General features: G+C 45.7%; 1 protein-coding gene across 3 annotated transcripts in view; it reads right to left on the bottom strand.

Moving 5' to 3' along the window:
• THOC5 (THO complex subunit 5) overlaps window positions 1–17,983 on the bottom strand; it is a 77,557-nt gene that overhangs the window by 14,159 nt on the left and 45,415 nt on the right. For all 3 annotated transcript variants that reach the window (XM_073671734.1, XM_073671750.1, XM_073671742.1), the window contains 3 exons: window positions 16,828–16,924; window positions 16,623–16,737; window positions 16,443–16,546 (listed from right to left, as the gene is read on the bottom strand). In XM_073671734.1, coding sequence (XP_073527835.1) covers window positions 16,443–16,546; window positions 16,623–16,737; window positions 16,828–16,924 — 316 coding nt within the window. The remainder of the gene's footprint in view (window positions 1–16,442; window positions 16,547–16,622; window positions 16,738–16,827; window positions 16,925–17,983) is intronic.

Genomic DNA, 17,983 nt, shown 5'->3' with positions numbered 1-17,983 from the left:
GACACTGCTCGCATTCAGTCCAACCCGCGCTGACCCCCAGCCAGACACCCGCAGCATCTCACCTCCTCCTCCTTTGCTGCCGCCGCCACCTTAAAAGGAGGGAGAACCCGCTCCACTGTCAGGGTAAAAGAATATATATATTTCCACTTTTATATTCTTGTAAGTTTTTATACGCTTTTTTGCTAATGTACTAACCACCATTTTGTGTCCTATAACAATAAGCTTTCCTTGCTACGTAATACTCAAATCGAAACTTAAACTAAGACAGTTCCAGTGTTGCCAAGACTTATTTCAGAGAAACGAAACAAGATTATAAGCTGACGGCTGCAATATCTGCCCAGAGACTGAGATAAGGAGATGAGGACCAATCAGGAGTGGCCAGACACTGGACTTTCATGGCTTACCCCGCCCCGGACAACCCCTTTTCCCTCCCCATTATGTAGTGTATTTAGGTTTGTGCATGTAAAAAATAAACACAGAACATTGCTGAGGACGTTGTCTGTAGTAGCCTTCTGAGCGTGCTCTGAGTTTGAACCAGCTTGTTGCCTGACTCATTCTTTGAATGGTTGACCCATGCTCATAGTTTGAATTTGGAGTGACTGGAGGACGAGTGGAATGTCATCACGACCCCCACAAATGGCGCCCAACGTGGGGCGTGGCTAGCGGTACGCCGTCCTCCCGGACCCATATTGCTGACTTCCCTGGTGGTGACCGCGGTGGCTGAATTTGAGGCCTGATCAACCTCCATCGAACACGGTAAGTTGAGATGTATTTTATATGTCTCACTTGCCTGTGTGTCAGCCGCAGCGGTTCCTGTTGGGTTGTCAGGTTGGATCTGGGTGGGTGACCGGTCGAGTGGTGAGACCTTAGGCGTCCCGCACCACGTCCTGAACCAGCAAGTGTTAAACCGAGTGACGTCGCATGCCTGCGCGTGCTCGTGTGCACACCACCTCCTCCTCCCCCGGTCACTGTACTTTTCTTAGATAGCTGCCTCCCGTAACTGATAGTCGAAGTTTCAAAGCATTCCTGAATTGTAGTGTAAGGGAGAAAGGATCTGTGACGAATTGAGGTGTGCTCTTCGTCTAACACAGAGACTGCTGTAAAGTCAAGGTTAGGAAAGGAGATAGATTGAGAGGTGTACTCTCTATCTCATCAGTGTATTGAGAGGTACTCTACACTGACGGGTGGTGCCGTGGTAGGAAAGAAGACGGATTGAGAGGTGCTCTTCGTCTTATACAGAGAAACCTCATAAGGAGGGGTTCTGCTGTCAGTCAGGGTGCCGTGGTGAGTCGTACTGTAAAGTCGCCATTCAAGGTTAGGGAAGGGATAGATTGAGAGGTACTCTCTATCTTATCAGTGTATTGAGAGGTACTCTACACTGACGAGTGGCGACCTGTCGGCTGCACCAGTGATCTGAGTCGCGACAGATCATTGCATTCTATAAGAAAATGTTGTGTATATTCAAATTTGAAAGATTTCGTAAGTTGCGGAATGCTGCTGTAGGAGTTAAGCCAATTAGTGGAGTTACGGGAAGGCAAGAAGAATGTTAGGAATTTGTATAATATGATAAGCTTATCCAGTACAGGCAGGCTCCAGCTTTCAGTGTAGAAAGAATGTGTTACACAGAAGTTGGGAAAGTTGGGTGAGGACTTCTGCACCAGGCTCAAGCACATCTTAGAGTAGCGAGTGATTTGAAGTCTGAAGGCTGGAAATAAGTAGATGGTGCAGGGGGGAACAGAGAATGCCGAGCCTTTGTTCGGATACATGAAAGCTGCAGAATGTGATTTATTATGTGCCCCCAAAAATGGCCGTTGCACCTTTGATGCCTGTCACTACACTGAGCCCTCAGTCACCACCCTATAATGGCGCCGACGCCAAATCACCGGAAGGGTGGACGTGTCGGGTGTGTGGAGAGCAAAACCCACTCTGGGCGGGCCGCCCATGGCACGATGCCCAGCCTGCCCCCAAGAATAATCCCACCCCCACTCCTAACTCCTCCCTCCAACGGCCATCTTACTACACCCTTTCCTGCCTCCAAGAACAATCCCACTTCCACTCTAACTCCTCCCTCCCACGGCCATCTTGCTACACCTCTTACTTGTTGTGGGAGGCCCGGAAAGCCCCAATCCGGCCTATATCCACTACTAGATCCGTCCGGTGCATATTACCAGCCACCAGCACAGGTGGAAAAGCCCGCAGTCCCAGAGCACCCATCTGAAACTAATGTGACACCCTCTGCTCCAGTCCACGATGCTGAGACGCTTCCCCTGTTTCCTATGGGAGTCACCCACAACCCTGGGGATATCCTCCTCAACTCCCCAGAATTTCAGGCCAGACTGCTCTCCCTCCGCCAACATACTGTTACTCAAGACGATACGGAGCCAGATGAGGGATGGGCTCAAGATACTCCAGCCCCCCCCCCCTCCTTTACCCCATACGTCTCCTATGGCATCCTCCACCCCACATCCATTACCCGTACTCCGGCCCTTGCTCCAAGCAACTGCTGAAAGAGCACCACCCCTCAGCCCCTCAGAAGTCTGGGACCCCTGCCGCTCCCGGAATCTAGTAGACCCATCAGGACGCCCTGTCACTCTGTCAATAGGCTATGGTGACATCCTTACACATCGGGTGGGGGCCATGGTCAACCCTGCAAACACCCGTATGAGCCATGTTGGAGGATTGGCTCGCAAAATTTCCCTTGCTGCTGGTTCTACTCTGGCTGCAGAATGCCAGGCTCACTTAGCCGAAAACGGAGAGCTTTCAAAAGGCCATGGATTCCACAAAAGCAGGATCCCTTAGTACGTATGAATCCGGCCTAGAATACATGAAACAGTTAAAGGCCTGGGCTCAGGATCGCTTGTCAGATCAAGCTGGGTCTATACAAGATGTTCAACAAGACCCTGATGAATCTGTGGAAAGATATGCTGCAAGACTCAGCATGCATTTTGAGGATCTCGGATACAGTTTTCACGTCAAGACGCAGGCCGCCCTGTTGGTTCAGGCCCTAGTAGATGGCCTACAAGACGCTCTCAGAGATGAAGTCCTGAGAGTACGGCCCGAGATTCGTTCTTCTTCTTTCAATGACGCGGTGGACTTCGTTAAAGCTTTCCAAAAATCAATGCTAAAAATGGAAAAAGATACTAAGCAAAAGAAGAAAGCCGCTCCTGCCATGGTATATCAAGCTCAAGAAAGCTACCCACCCCTGGCAACCAACATGGAATCAAGTGGGTAATGGTTAAAGGCACAGGTGATGATACTCCTCCCACATATAGAAGACAAGACAGAAGAGATGACAGGGGACCATCCAGAAACAAAAGACCATCTCGTGATCCTGAAGGACGAATGTTGTGTTGGGAGTGTGGTAGCCTTAACCACATCCTCAGAGACTGTCCAACTCGCAGACAGTACCATGACCGGTCGTTCCGTGACGGTCCACACAACCATGGACCTTCCCGTGAACCATCTCATCCACGCCAATGACGGCTCGGTCAACCAGTGTCCACTTTTCCGGCTACGCATCTCACGGCCGCCTGTGGGACTGTCACTTTACAGGTGGACCATCAACCACTGGAGTTCCTGGTGGACACTGGGGCGGCCACATCTGTCATTTCCTCTGCACAGCTCCCTCCTTCTGTATCCCTATCACCGGATACCCTCACCTGTGTTGGGGTGGAAGGCCAACATATTTCCTCTCCACTCACAGTCCCTGTGTCTGCAGGACCGTTCACCGGAGTACTCACAAGATTCTTGGTCTCTGAAACTTGCCCTGTCAATCTGTTGGGAGCCGATCTCTTAGACCGGATGAAGGCAACAATTACCTTCGGAAACCATGGTATGGAGCTTCTTTTGCGGGACCCTCATTCAGAACAAGGGACTGAAGACCGCTGTGTTCTTAAAGCCTTCCCTCTCATGATGATGACCATACAACCTCACAGTTCCCTCACTCTCTGTGGTCCAGTGGGCCAGAGGACGTCGGCCTCCTGCAAGTTCCCCCGGTCCGAGTATACCTCAAGCCTGGACACAGGTACCCACGGTTGCCACAATACCCCCTCAAGGCTGCACAAGAACAAAGCTTGGGTACCCAAGTCGCTTCCCTCCTGGAATCAGGAGTCCTTGTCAGATGTGTATCTCCATGCAATACACCCCTCTTTTCTGTAAAAAAGAAAACCGCTCCGGGAGAGCCTCCAAGATACCGGTTGGTTCAGGATCTCAGAGCCGTCAATGCAGCTATTTTAGAAACTCCAGTGGTACCCAACCCAAACACCCTTTTGTCTCAGGTGCCTCCAACGGCCACCTTGTTTATGGTGTTAGATCTGGCCGACGCCTTCTTCAGTATACCCTTACATGAAGATTCGTGGTTTCTTTCTGCCTTCACCTTTCAAGGAGCACAGCTTACATGGACCAGGACTCCGCAAAGAGCCCAGAACTCTCCTAACCAATTCACTCATTTTATGAAGTCTATTCTGGAGCCATGGGTTCAAGAGAACCCTCAGGTCACCCTTCTACAGTATGTGGATGATCTTTTACTCTGTGGCACTGAAGAAAATTTGCCAGAGATGTCAGCATCCCTTCTCTGGTTTCTTCACTCAGCTAACTGTAAAGTCTCGAAAGGCAAAGTCCAATGGTGTCTGCCCAAGGTCATTTTCCTCGGACATTGTATATCACAAAGTGCTAGACATCTGACTGAAGAAAGAAAACAAGCCATCATGGATATCACCTTCCCAACCACCTACTCCGCTATGCAGACTTTCCTTGGCCTCATCATTTACTGCAGGCAATGGATCCCTGATGCCTCAAAGCTCATGCAACCTCTGTACGACTGTCTCAAGAATGAAGGCTCAGTTTGGCTTCATGCTGAAGATCCACGTGTTTCTCTTCAACACAGACTATGTTTTGACCACCTTAAACAGGCTGTTGTCTCTGCCCCGGCCTTGGGCTTACCAGACTATACTCAGCCATTTTATCTTTTTGTCTCGGAATCGGAAGGTCATGCCTCTGGAGTTCTAGCACAACGCTATGATCATAAGTATCGGCTTTTGGGCTACTACTCAGCCCGCCTGGACCCTGTCGCCCGAACTGCCCCCACGTGCCTTAAGGCGGTCCACGCTGCTCACATCCTCCTTGACAAGTCAGCTGATATCGTCCTTGGACATGATCCAGTTACACAGGCCGGCCATGATCTCTCAGCCGTTCTGCAAACAAACATCTCCGAAACATCTAACCAACCAAAGACACCTGCGGCTGCAGTGTTCCCTATTGTTGCCCTCCAATATAACATTTACCAGATGTCTGACTATCAATCCTGCCACTTTGTTTCCACCTTCTAGGGGGGAAGGTGAAGAGGGTGAAGGTCCATTGGTGGAACCTCATGATTGTATAAAAATTTTGCAGGAAGAGACTTCTGCTCCAGAGAATATGGTGGCACATCCGCTCGCACACCCTGCCATGCACCTATGGACTGATGGATCCCGTCTCGCAGACCCTCAAGGGAAGTTCCACACGGGATATGCTGTCACAACAGACCTAACAGTCCTCAAGGCTGAAGCTTTACCACCATACATGTCTGCACAAGAAGCTGAACTTGTGGCTCTCACAGAGGCCTGCCACCTGGCAGCAGGAACAAAGGCGTATATATATATATATATATATACCGATTCCAGGTATGGACATGGAATTTGCAATGATTCTGGACTCTTGTGGAAGTCTAGAGGATTCATCACAGCTGCAGGTACACCAGTGAAACATGTCTCATGGATTAAGGCCCTAATGAAGGCCCTGGAACTACCCATTCAGGTTGCTGTTATCAAGGTCAAGGCTCATGGAAGACTAGATTCCAGAGAAGCCAGGGGCAACCACCTAGCTGACCAAGCAGCCAAGACTGCAGCAGTGGAGAATGTGTCATCAAAGTGGCAGGAAAAGGAAGAAGAGATGGGAGAAACCCTGCAAACCGTAGCTGTGGCGCTCACTAGAGCAAGAGCCAAAAAACAGCCGCCGGAAGACCATACAAGTCCAGCGGAGACACGAGTGGAATCCAGGGGGGTCAGGATGCCTGAAGAAAAATTGTGTGAGGAACAAAGGAAGACCCCCACTGAAGAAGTCAAGCAATGGAAAGCGGCAGGAGCTGTGCTGGCAGGTCGCAAAGATTCAAAGGTCAACTCGACTCTTTACCAAGTGGATGGGAAGCCTTGCTTGCCTAGACGCATGTACTCAGCTGTGGCAGCATGGGCTCACGGGCCTACACACAGAGGAAAGAATCAAGCCTTGGCATGTATCAAGAAACTGTACTTTGCACCCGGAATCTCTTCCACTGTGACTGCATACTCAAAATCCTGCTCTGTCTGCGCTACCTGCAACCCAACGTGTACGGCACGGGTCCCTCTCCAACACCTGGCTAAACCAGACTCCCCTTGGCAGAGAATACAAGTCGACCATATCCAAATGCCTAAAGCAGGAAAATAGGAGTACGTTTTGGTAGCCGTGGATATGTTCTCAGCCTGGCCCGAGGCCTACCCGGTTGTCAACATGACTGCTAAAGTCACAGCCAAGAAACTGATCACCGAAATTGCCTGCAGATTTGGAGTTCCCCAAGTCATAGAATCGGATCAAGGACCAGCTTTCACAGCAAATATCTACAAAGAACTCTGGAACATGTTGGGAACAGATTTGGGCCTCCACACTCCATACCATCCTGCCAGTTCAGGCAAAGTGGAAAGGATGAATTCCACACTTAAGACCCAGCTCTTGAGAATGACCTAAGATCATCCCCTCCCCTGGCCCGACCTACTCCCTATAGTATTGTATCATATCAGACACACTCCTCAGGCCAAACATGGGCTGACTCCCTATAAAATTTTGTTTAGGACCCCACCCAAGATAGGAGAGATTAGGCCCCAAGAGTTGTCTGAAACACATGATAGAGTGGTAAAATTTGTGATTGCTCTGTCTAAAGAATTGACTAACACCCGCTCTCCAGTATCTGCTTCTCTCCCAGAATCTACAGGTGATGCAGTACATGATTTCATCCCAGGCGATCTAGTGTATGTGAAGAAGTTTGTCCGGAAAGACTGCCTCCAGCCGCGGTTCGAGGGACCGTACACTGTGCTTCTCACCACCCCGACGGCTCTGAAGCTTGAGGGCAAGAGCACCTGGATTCACGCCTCCCACTGCAAGAAAGGCAGAACGAGTCTATAAAAGATGACTACCTTCTTCTATATCCTTTCCATATGCTTACTGTCTGTCCCAGGGTGGACAGCTACCACACAGGGGTAGATACCTCCTTCTTCTCAGGTTGGTCGGGAGGGCTCAAGGGATTCCTCCAACAAGTTTGTCTAGTAACGGGAGGTCTACTAGTATTGGGCCTGGTGGTCCTGTGCTGCATAGTCCCCTTATACAGGAAAGCTATAACCAATGCTGTCCCAACCTCCGGGACCTTTCTGAATCAAAGGAAGATATGGAGAAATACACTCCTTTGAACAAGCCTGACCAGCCCCCCCCCCCCCATGACAAAGTCCAATTGAGAGATTTAGTTTAGGGACAGTTGGGAGAACTCCATGTGTCATTTAGGGTAGGGCTCAATTGTTTGGGGGCGTCCCATAAGGGGGCAGCTTCTAAAATGATTGGGTGAAGAAATCCACCTCCCCTCTCCCCACACATGGACAGTCTCAAAGGCCCCGAAGCAAAGGAAAGCTTAGTGTTTAGGGGGGAATGTCAGGGTAAAAGAGAATATATATATTTCCACTTTTATATTCTTGTAAGTTTTTATACGCTTTTTTGCTAATGTACTAACCACCATTTTGTGTCCTATAACAATAAGCTTTCCTTGCTACGTATTACTCAAATCGAAACTTAAACTAAGACAGTTCCAGTGTTGCCAAGACTTCAGAGAAACGAAACAAGATTATAAGCTGACGGCTGCAATATCTGCCCAGAGACTGAGATAAGGAGATGAGGACCAATCAGGAGTGGCCAGACACTGGACTTTCATGGCTTACCCCGCCCCGGACAACCCCTTTTCCCTCCCCATTATGTAGTGTATTTAGGTTTGTGCATGTAAAAAATAAACACAGAACATTGCTGAGGACGTTGTCTGTAGTAGCCTTCTGAGCGTGCTCTGAGTTTGAACCAGCTTGTTGCCTGACTCATTCTTTGAATGGTTGACCCATGCTCATAGTTTGAATTTGGAGTGACTGGAGGACGAGTGGAATGTCATCACAACCCCCACACCACCACCACTGCAGGTACGCAACGTTCGGACCATAAGACGCACCCCCCCATTTTCCTCCCAAATTTGGGGGGAAAAAAGTGCGTCTTATGGTCCGAAAAATACGGTACATGCCTTGGCATGCTATCAAGACTACTACTGGTTGTCTTAAAAATGTTTTGCTATGATGAATGCACTTGTGCACACAAATCATCAAAATCCACTGCTGGCAGCTCCTTTTACAATTGCCGACCGATGACATCCCAGATGTGCTCGATTGGAGACAAATCCAGAGATGTTAAAGGGGTTGTCCGAGCTTTCTCTATAATTTGTGTGTACCTAGGTTGCAGAATGCTGACAGTTGTAATATACTCCCTGTCAGCATTCTGTATCTTCTCCTAGATATTACACCATTACTACTCCTAGATATTGCCGCTATTAACCTGCAGATATGGGGTTAATCTGCAGGGCTAGCTGTCAGTCAGAGCCAAGGGGGTGCAACTATAGCCATAGCCATTAACCTGCCAATTAACCCCATATCTGCAGGTTAATAGCGTTTTTTTTTCTGGTTACAAGTTCCCTTTAACAAAAAAAAATAATAATCAGTAATTTCTTTAATGCATTTTATTCTGGTACGTGGCACACGGACGGCACACACGTACACACAGATGGTACAAATGAATAGTGCCATACTTTCACACATACATGTGAAGGAGGTCTAAAATATATTATTAGGTTCTGTAGCAGCGGATGTGTCTATAATGAGGTTCTGCAGCAGATAAAGTGTGTATTGCGAGGTTCTGCAGCAGCTGAGCTGTGAATTATAAGGTTCTGCAGCAGCTGGGGTGTGTATTACGAGGTTCTGCAGCAGCTGAGGCGAGAATTATGAAATTCTGCAGCAGCTGAGGTGTATTAGAAGGTACATATCTAGGTCTTATCCCGTCCGTCCATCTTGGAAATCCCGGGTCGCTGATTGGTCAGGCCGCGGCCAATCAGCGACGCGGCATTTCAGAAAAACATGGCGGCCGTTAGCGGCTCATGTGCGGCACGGAGGTCAGCGGCGATGCAGCCGGCTGCTCGCAGCATAAGTCCCCCGACCGCAGGCGCCGCTGACCTACATGCGGCTATCGTCGGAAGATCAGCGGCTATGGCCACTTATCTCCCGAGGACAAGTGTGACGCCCCTCCCCTCCCCTCCTCTCGTCCCTCCACCCGCTCGATCAGGACCCCGGCGTCATACTTACCCCTCCCCTCCTCTCCTCTCCTCCTCCCGTCCCTCCCCCCGCTCGATCAGGACCCCGGCACCCGGCGTCATACTTACCCCTCCCCGTGCCTCCGCTGCAGCTCTGTGACGTCTCAGGTCAGAGGGAGAGGTGACGTCTGTACACCGCGCTCTCTCCTGACCGGTCACAGCGCATAGCGTTAAGATGCCGGCTGCACTCGAGTCCAGAGAAGCAGTGAGGTGAATATTGGATTTTTTTTTTTTTTTGTATGGGGCCATAAGGGACCTGCATGAGGCACTATGGGGGGATGGGACATCCTGCATGGGGTATTATATAGGGGGGATGTGACAGCCTGCATATGCCATTATATGGGGGGAGAGGTGACATCCTGCATGGGCCATTATATGGGGGGAGAGGACATCCTGCATGGGCCATTATATGGGGGGGAGAGGTGACATCCTGCATGGGCCATTATATGGGGGGAGAGGTGACATCCTACATGGGGCATTATATGGGGGAGAGGTGACATCCTGCATGGGGTATTATATAGGGGGGATGTGACAGCCTGCATGGGGCATTATATGGGGGGAGAGGTGACATCCTACAGTCATGGCCAAAAGTATTGAGAATGAGACAAATAGTAATTTTTCCAAAGTTTACTGCTTCATTTTTTGTAATGGCAATTTGCATATACTCCTGAATGTCAAAGAGTGATCAGCTTAACAGCAATTACTGTACTTGCAAAGTCAATATTTGCCAAGAAAATGAACTTTAACCCCCAAAACACATTTCAACATCATTGCAGTCCTGCCTTAAAAGGAGCAGCTAACATCGTTTTAGTGCTTGATCCATTAACACAGGTGTGGGTGTTGATGAGGACAGGGCTGGCGATCAGTCAGTCATGATTAAGTAAGAATGACATCACTGGACACTTTAAAAGGAGGCTGGTTCTTGGTATCATTGTTTCTCTTCAGTTAACCATGGTTATCTCTAAAGAAACACGTGCAGCCATCATTGCACTGCACAAAAATGGCCTAACAGGGAAGAGTATCGCAGCTACAAAGATTGCACCTCAGTCAACAATCTATCGCATCATCAAGAACTTCAATTGTTGTCAAAAAGGCTCCAGGGCGCCCAAGAAAGACCAGCAAGCGCCAGGACCGTATCTTAAAACTGTTTCAGCTGCGGGATCGGACTACCAGCAGTGCCGAGCTTGCTCAGGAATGGCAGCAGGCTGGTCTGAGTGCTTCTGCACGCACTGTGAGGCGGAGACTCTTTGAGCAAGGGCTGGTTTCAAGGAGGGCAGCAAAGAAGCCACTTCTCTCCAGAAAAAACATCTGGGACCGACTGATATTCTGCAAAAGGTACAGGGAGTGGACTGCTGAGGACTGGGGCAAAGTCATTTTCTCTGATGAATCCCCTTTTCGATTGTTTGGGACATCTGGAAAACAGCTTATTCGGAGAAGAAGAGGTGAGCGATACCACCAGTCTTGTCTCATGCCAACTGTAAAGCATCCTGAAACCATTCATGTGTGGGGTTGCTTCTCAGCCAAGGGAATCGGCTCACTCACAGTCTTGCCTAAAAACACAGCCATGAATAAAGAATGGTACCAGAATGTCCTCCAAGAGCAACTTCTCCCAACCGTCCAAGAGCAGTTTGGCGCCCAACAATGCCTTTTCCAGCATGATGGAGCACCTTGCCATAAAGCAAAGGTGATAACTAAATGGCTCATGGAACAAAACAGAGATTTTGGGTCCATGGCCTGGAAACTCCCCAGATCTTAATCCCATTGAGAACTTGTGGTCAATCATCAAGAGACGGGTGGACAAACAAAAACCAACAAATTCTGGCAAAATGCAAGCATTGATTATGCAAGAATGGACTGCTATCAGTCAGGATTTGGTCCAAAAGTTGATTGAGAGCATGCCAGGGAGAATTACAGAGGTCTTGAAGAAGAAGGGGCAACACTGCAAATATTGACTTGCTGCATTAACTCATTCTAACTGTCAATATAACCTATTGGTACTCATATTATGATTGCAATTATATTTCTGTATGTGATATAAACATCAGACAAACACTAATAAAAACCAGAGGCCAGCAGATCATGTGAAAATATAATTTTGGTGTCATTCTCAAAACTTTTGGCCATGACTGTACATGGGGCATTATATGGGGGAACAAGTGGCATCCAGCATGGGGTATTATATAGGGGGGATGGGACTTCCTGCATGGGGCATTATAAAGGAGGGTCGGGAGACATATGCTAGAATACCCGATGCGTTAGAATCGGGCCACCATCTAGTCTTATCAATAATATCATTAACAACAGGTACACCTTTTTCTTTCCAAAGTGCTGCTATGGCATTCTTGGTTACCAAGAAGATACTTTCGACACTGTGGATCACCAGCTCCTCCTCACTATTGGCCTCAAGGACACTGTTCTCTCCTGGTTCTCCTCCTATCTCTCTGACCGCTCCTTCTCTGTGTCTTTCGCCGGCTCCTCCTCCTCCTCTCCTTCCCCTTACTGTCGGGGTTCCTCAAGGATCAGTCCTTGGCCCCCTTCTTTTCTCCTTATACACCGCTCCCATTGGACAAACAATCAGCAGATTCGGTTTCCAGTACCATCTCTATGCTGATGACACCCAATTATACACCTCTGCTCCGGACATCACTCCTGCATTACTACAAAAGACCAGTGATTGTCTTTCTGCTGTGTCTAACATTATGTCCTCCCTCTGCCTAAAACTGATTCTGTCAAAAACTGAACTACTCGTATTTCCTCCCTCCACTAACCTACCTGTGCCTGATATTGCCATTTCCGCTTGTGGCTCAACCATTACTCCCCAGCAACAAGCCCGCTGTCTTGGGGTCATTTTTGACTCAGATCTTTCCTTCACTCCTCACATCAAATCACTCGCTCGTTCATGTTATCTACACCTCAAAAACATCTCAAGAATCAGGACTTTTCTCACCTTTGACTCGGCAAAAACTCTTACCGTAGCTCTTATTCATTCCCGTCTGGACTACTGCAACTCTCTACTTATCGGGCTCCCTCTTACTAAACTCTCCCCTCTCCAATCCATCCTTAACGCAGCAGCCAGGATCATATTCCTCGCCAACCGCTACACCGATGCCTCTTCCCTGTGCCAGTCATTGCATTGGTTACCCATCCAACATAGAATTCAATTTAAACGTATTACGCTTACCCAGAAAGCGCTCCATGCTTCAGTACCCCCCTACATCTCCTCCCTTGTCTCAGTCTACCACCCTACACGTGCCCTCCGTTCTGTCAGTGAATTAAAACTAAAATCCTCCATAATCCGAACTTCCCACTCCCGTCTCCAAGATTTCTCGCGTGCTGCGCCAATTTTTTGGAATGCACTACCCAGGACAATTCGACTAATTCCCAATACCCACAGTTTCAAGCGGACCCTAAAAACCCATTTCTTTAGACTGGCGTATCGCCTCCACACACTACCTGTCCATCCCAGTTGTCCGTCCCAGTTTTCCCCCATATTAAAATCTTCTTCAATTTCAGGTTCATACCAACCATGCACATAATAGCCTCGGTCAGGACTGCACACATACTGGCAGGCGACCAAGTCCATGTATTATTTATCCTATTTAGTATATTAAGGCTGCATTATAAAATATATGTACATTCTACCTTTTGTGTCTCCCCCATTTCCTCATAGATTGTAAGCTTGCGAGCAGGGCCCTCACTCCTTTCGATATGAGATATGCTTATTTTGTATTGTCTGTATAAGTCCCCCCTAAAATTTGTAAAGTGCTGCGGAATATGTTGGCGCTATAAAAATAAACATTATTATTATATTATTATAAGATATGAATAATTATTGGTTTGTAGTTTGGATTAATGGATTCTAGATGTAAGCACAGCAAAGCCATTTGATTTGTTAGATTTATATTTAGTTGTGTTAGGTTATTAATCAAAATAGATATGTCCCTCAAGAGAGGCCGCAGTTTAGGACAACCCCAAAACACATGTATTATATCATCTTTAAGGCCGCATCCTCTCCAGCAGTCCAAAGGGTTGACCTGGAAAGGCTTTGGCTATCCTTGCAGGAGTAAAGCACCACCTTGATATTATTTTGAAAAAGGATTCATGCAGTGACACACAGACATTGGATGAGTATGTCGCTTTTATTGCAGTTTGTCATTTTTCTGGGGTAAAAGAAGTATTTCGGTCCTTTTCCCAATTTGTCATGAAAGAGGATTTTTCGAATTCTAAGTCTTGGTTTAAAAAAACAAATATTCTTTGATTTCCAGTAAAGTTTGTTACTGGAGTTACATAACAGTAGGCCAATAGCTTCTGTGATTAATTATCTATTTTTAAGAAGAAATAATAATGAATTCTTTATTAAGGCAAGGGAAGTAAAGTCCTCATTGGAAAAATTATTTTGAGTTATTAGTTGTTGGTGCGGGATAAAATCACTATTGCGTAGATCCTTGATTTTAGTGAAATTTTTGAGTTTCCAGAAGTCAGGTATTTTCTGATCTGATGTTAGTTCAAGGAATTTTAATGGTAAGTTTTTAATTTGGTCGTATCTGCGTTTCTGTTTGCTTTGTTGTCCTGCTAAGTATCTCCATGCCTGTATGGTAGCGGATAAGAAGTTCATTAGTGGAATACTTATTTAAGTATTGTTCAATTTCAACCAAGGCCGGAGAATTGTCAGTCTTAATCCAATTAAGTGACTGATTAACTAAGTTTGCACTATAATAATTAGTTAAGTTGGGAAGGGCCAATCCTCCATTAAGCTTGCTTTTGATCAGAGTTTTATTCGACACTCTGGCTCTCTTTTCATTCCATATGAAACTGTTAAGAAGGGTTTGAAGTTTTCTCAAGAATTTCAGCGGAAATACCAGTGAGATAGCTCTAAAAACATAATATTTTTGGCAAGGAAAATAATTTAAAAGGTGATAATTCTGCCCATCCATGATAATTCACACCCTGAAAAATTGTTTAATTCGGTTTGTATAGATTTAGTAATATTGGTTAAGTTTAATTCAATAGTCTTAGGACTATTCCTGGGTAGATATATACCTAGATATTGAATAGTATCTTTTTCCCATTCAAAAGAATAAAAACGTTTATCATCATCAGTTGTAGAGCCGTTAATATTAAAGTCGAGAATTTTTGACTTGGATGTGTTGATTTTGTAGTAAGATAGTTTTGTAAATTCTTCAAATGATTAAGAGTTTCTCGAATGGATATTAAGGGATTGGAAAGACTAAGTATAACATCGTCCGCAAACAATCCCATTTTATAATGATTTAAATCTGTTTGTATACCGTTAATTTTTTTGTTATTTTCTTATATGCTCTACTAATGGTTCCATGGCTATAACAAATAGTAGGGGAGAAAGTGGGCAGCCTTGTCTTGTACCATTAGTAATTGGTATAGAATTAGATAGTTGATTATTTACGAAATTTTTTGCTGAGGGATATGCGTATAATGCCATGATTGTGCTTATAAACTGAGGCTTGAGCCCGAATTTAAGTAATGTTGCAGTCAGAAAGTCCCAATTCATTCTATGGAAGGCCTTTTCGGCATCGAGTGTTAATAAAACAGAAGGAATCTTAGGTTTGTTCAATATTAATTAAAATTGAGAATTTTTCTAGTTCTATCTATTGTTTGTCGATCTTCAATGAATCCGACTTGGTCTTTATGAATGACTCCAGGTAAGAAATTTTTTTTAAGTTGCTTAGCGATAATTTTTGAACAGATTTATGAAGGATATGGACCTATAACTTTTTATCGATTCTAAGTATCCTTTGGGTTTAAGGATTAATGTGATGATGGCCTGTAGGTTTCCTTTTCTATTACAGTTATTTTATATATAAAATTGTAGTGTAGCCATCTGTGAGACTCGAAATCCAGCATGTAGAAAAGGTCATAAAGAGCTACAATGATAACTCATACATAGTCTTTCTCGTGTATTAGTGTTCTTTGAATCATTATAATAGATGATGAATGGTGTATTCTGTGATAGTATGTACTGATTATAGGTCCTATGTTTGCCATTAACAGTGGGTAGGTGTGTATGTGTGTGTGGGGTGGGGGGCATCATGCTGCACCTAACAATGTGATTCCGTATCAGGAAAAAATGGGATAAGCTGTTTTAGCTGTGGTTACTTTTAAATGACAGCCAAAAAAATAATCTTAAATGGCTACATTGACAGAATAGTGCACCATTTAGGGCTCTCAAACAGGGAAGCAGAAAAAGAATGGTTATGCCCCTGCACTGGAAGCAAAGAGCTTGAAGCCCTAGCATTATGCATGATGTAGAGAAGCATTCACGAAAGTAGTGGAGTTTTAGTGAAGACAGTGCTGGTACAGTAATCAGTAATTTTCTCTGAAAAATAGCAGTAGTGTAGCATTGTGATGAAAATAATACATCTGCTCTGCAATATCAGAACTGTTCCTATTTGGTGTGAATTACATTATTCTGACATGAAAATAAGTTTTCTCTATACTGCAGTCAGATGACTAAATCCTATAAGAAGACAGTCTGGGAGAACATCGTAAAGTACTCGGGATGTCGATAATGCCCATTATATCCCTGATCTTGGCAGTTCCCAAAAACTTTAGGACTATTTGCAAACGTTAAATGTTATATCCACAGGGAATGCCATAAATGTATAGATGTGGATCCCACAAAGGAAACACACTTGGGTCTCTAGAACGGTGTTTCGCACGCTGCTTTCAGTGGAGGTGGGTGGAATTCCCCTACAATTGAATGAGCATTGTGACCCCCGCTCTGCTGACAAAAATGTACGTCAGAGCACCATTCTTGAGATAGACGCAGGCACAAATGGGGGGGGGGGATCCGCATCTACCAATACCCTAAATAAAAGTACATAAACATTTTAGCTTTACTTTTTTTTTTTTTTTTAGCAGGACACGTGCAATATTGTCTAACCTTGAACCCATCTGCAATCTACATAAAAAATGTATACATTATACTACTATATTAGATAAAACTTCAACTCACCACATAATCCTCATACGGGATCATGCTCCATCTGGCTAGACGGGATACGACCTTTGCAGGAAAGAGATTCTGGCATTCACTAGAAATTGGAATAATGCCATGTTCTGTAAAATAAATCACAATGTCACAAAAAGTACAACACGTGGGGGCAAGGAGATGGAAAAGGCCTAGATCACGTACCCAAAGAAGCAAACTGTTTGTGCAGAGATAGACGAGACATCAGTCGTGACCTCAATAACTTAATGGTCTTCTCCATGTGACTGGCGCTCAGCGTATTGTCTGCAACGACTGACGGCTGTGGGAGAGGCAGATTAAAGGTTTACAAATGCTGATAGGTTTAAAAAAAAAAAAAAAAGGCATTTCTCTACTGGTTATGCAGTCTTACTTGTGGTTGATCTGTTGGAAAATGCAGTCCTCCCATTGTTTGTACCCACAGATAAGGGTGGCCAAGCTCTGTTATATAGTCACTCAGATCCAGGATTCTGTAATAAGTGTGAATAATGCTTGTAACACAAGATTTAACCAGGTAATTGGACAAAACCTAAGCTAGAAATAAAATGAACATATATACTCTGCTATAAGTAAAACACAATAGTGCATATAAATAACATAGGGTACTTGGTAAACACTGGTTTGGATTATAAAAAAAAAACAAACAAAAAAAACCACACGTGGTAAGGTTTTAATACTAAAGGTTAGGACCATCCCGACTGGGTACACCTTGGCGCTGGTGGGATGGCTTTTAAACTTTTTTTTTTTTTTTTTTTTTAAATCAAAAAGCCTTAGTTACTTACCGGTAACGGGATTTTTCGGAGCCCATGACAGCACCACGAGAGAGAGGATCCGCCCATCAAGGACAGGAAACCTACAGGTTAAAAAGGGCGGCATTTCTCTCCCGCCTCAGTTTAGTTAACAGAGCATGAGAGGACCGCCAAGGTTAATAACACAAATTCATTTTAAGCCAATTACTTTGACTAACTTCCCCCCCGAGAATGCAAAAAAGGGAAATTAATTCTACGGGAGTGCGAAAACACAAGTGTAGGGAGGGAATATAAGGGTGCTGTCATGGGCTCCGAAAAATCCCGTTACCGGTAAGTAACTAAGGCTTTATTCGTACTCCCATGACAGCACCACGAGAGAATTACAGAGACGAAAGGAGACTAGGGAGGGACCACAGCTTGAAGCACCCTTCTCCCAAAGGGGAGATCAGAAGGGACACCCAAATCCAATCTATAATGCCTATAGAAGGTGGAGGGAGAAGACCAGGTGGCAGCCTTACATATGTCTTCGATGGAAACCCCTGTCTTCTCCGCCCAGGAGGTTGCTACTGCTCTGGTGGAATGAGCTCTCAACCCCTCCGGTACTTCCTTATCCCCTGAGGAGTAGGCGAGGGAGATGGCCTCTCTAATCCATCTCGCAATTGTAGATTTCGAAGCTTTACAACCTTTCCTAGCCCCCTGATGGCATATGAATAGGGAACTATCTTTCCTAAAACTGTGTGAAACCTCCAGGTATTGGAGTACACACCTCCTAACATCCAA

Source organism: Phyllobates terribilis, unplaced genomic scaffold (assembly GCF_046119375.1).
Source record: "Phyllobates terribilis strain yellow unplaced genomic scaffold, ASM4611937v1 Scaffold_1__5_contigs__length_1240528914, whole genome shotgun sequence".
Lineage (NCBI taxonomy): Eukaryota > Metazoa > Chordata > Amphibia > Anura > Dendrobatidae > Phyllobates > Phyllobates terribilis.
The sequence above is the reverse complement of the archived record's forward strand: the minus strand, read 5'-3'. Positions and strand labels throughout refer to the sequence as shown.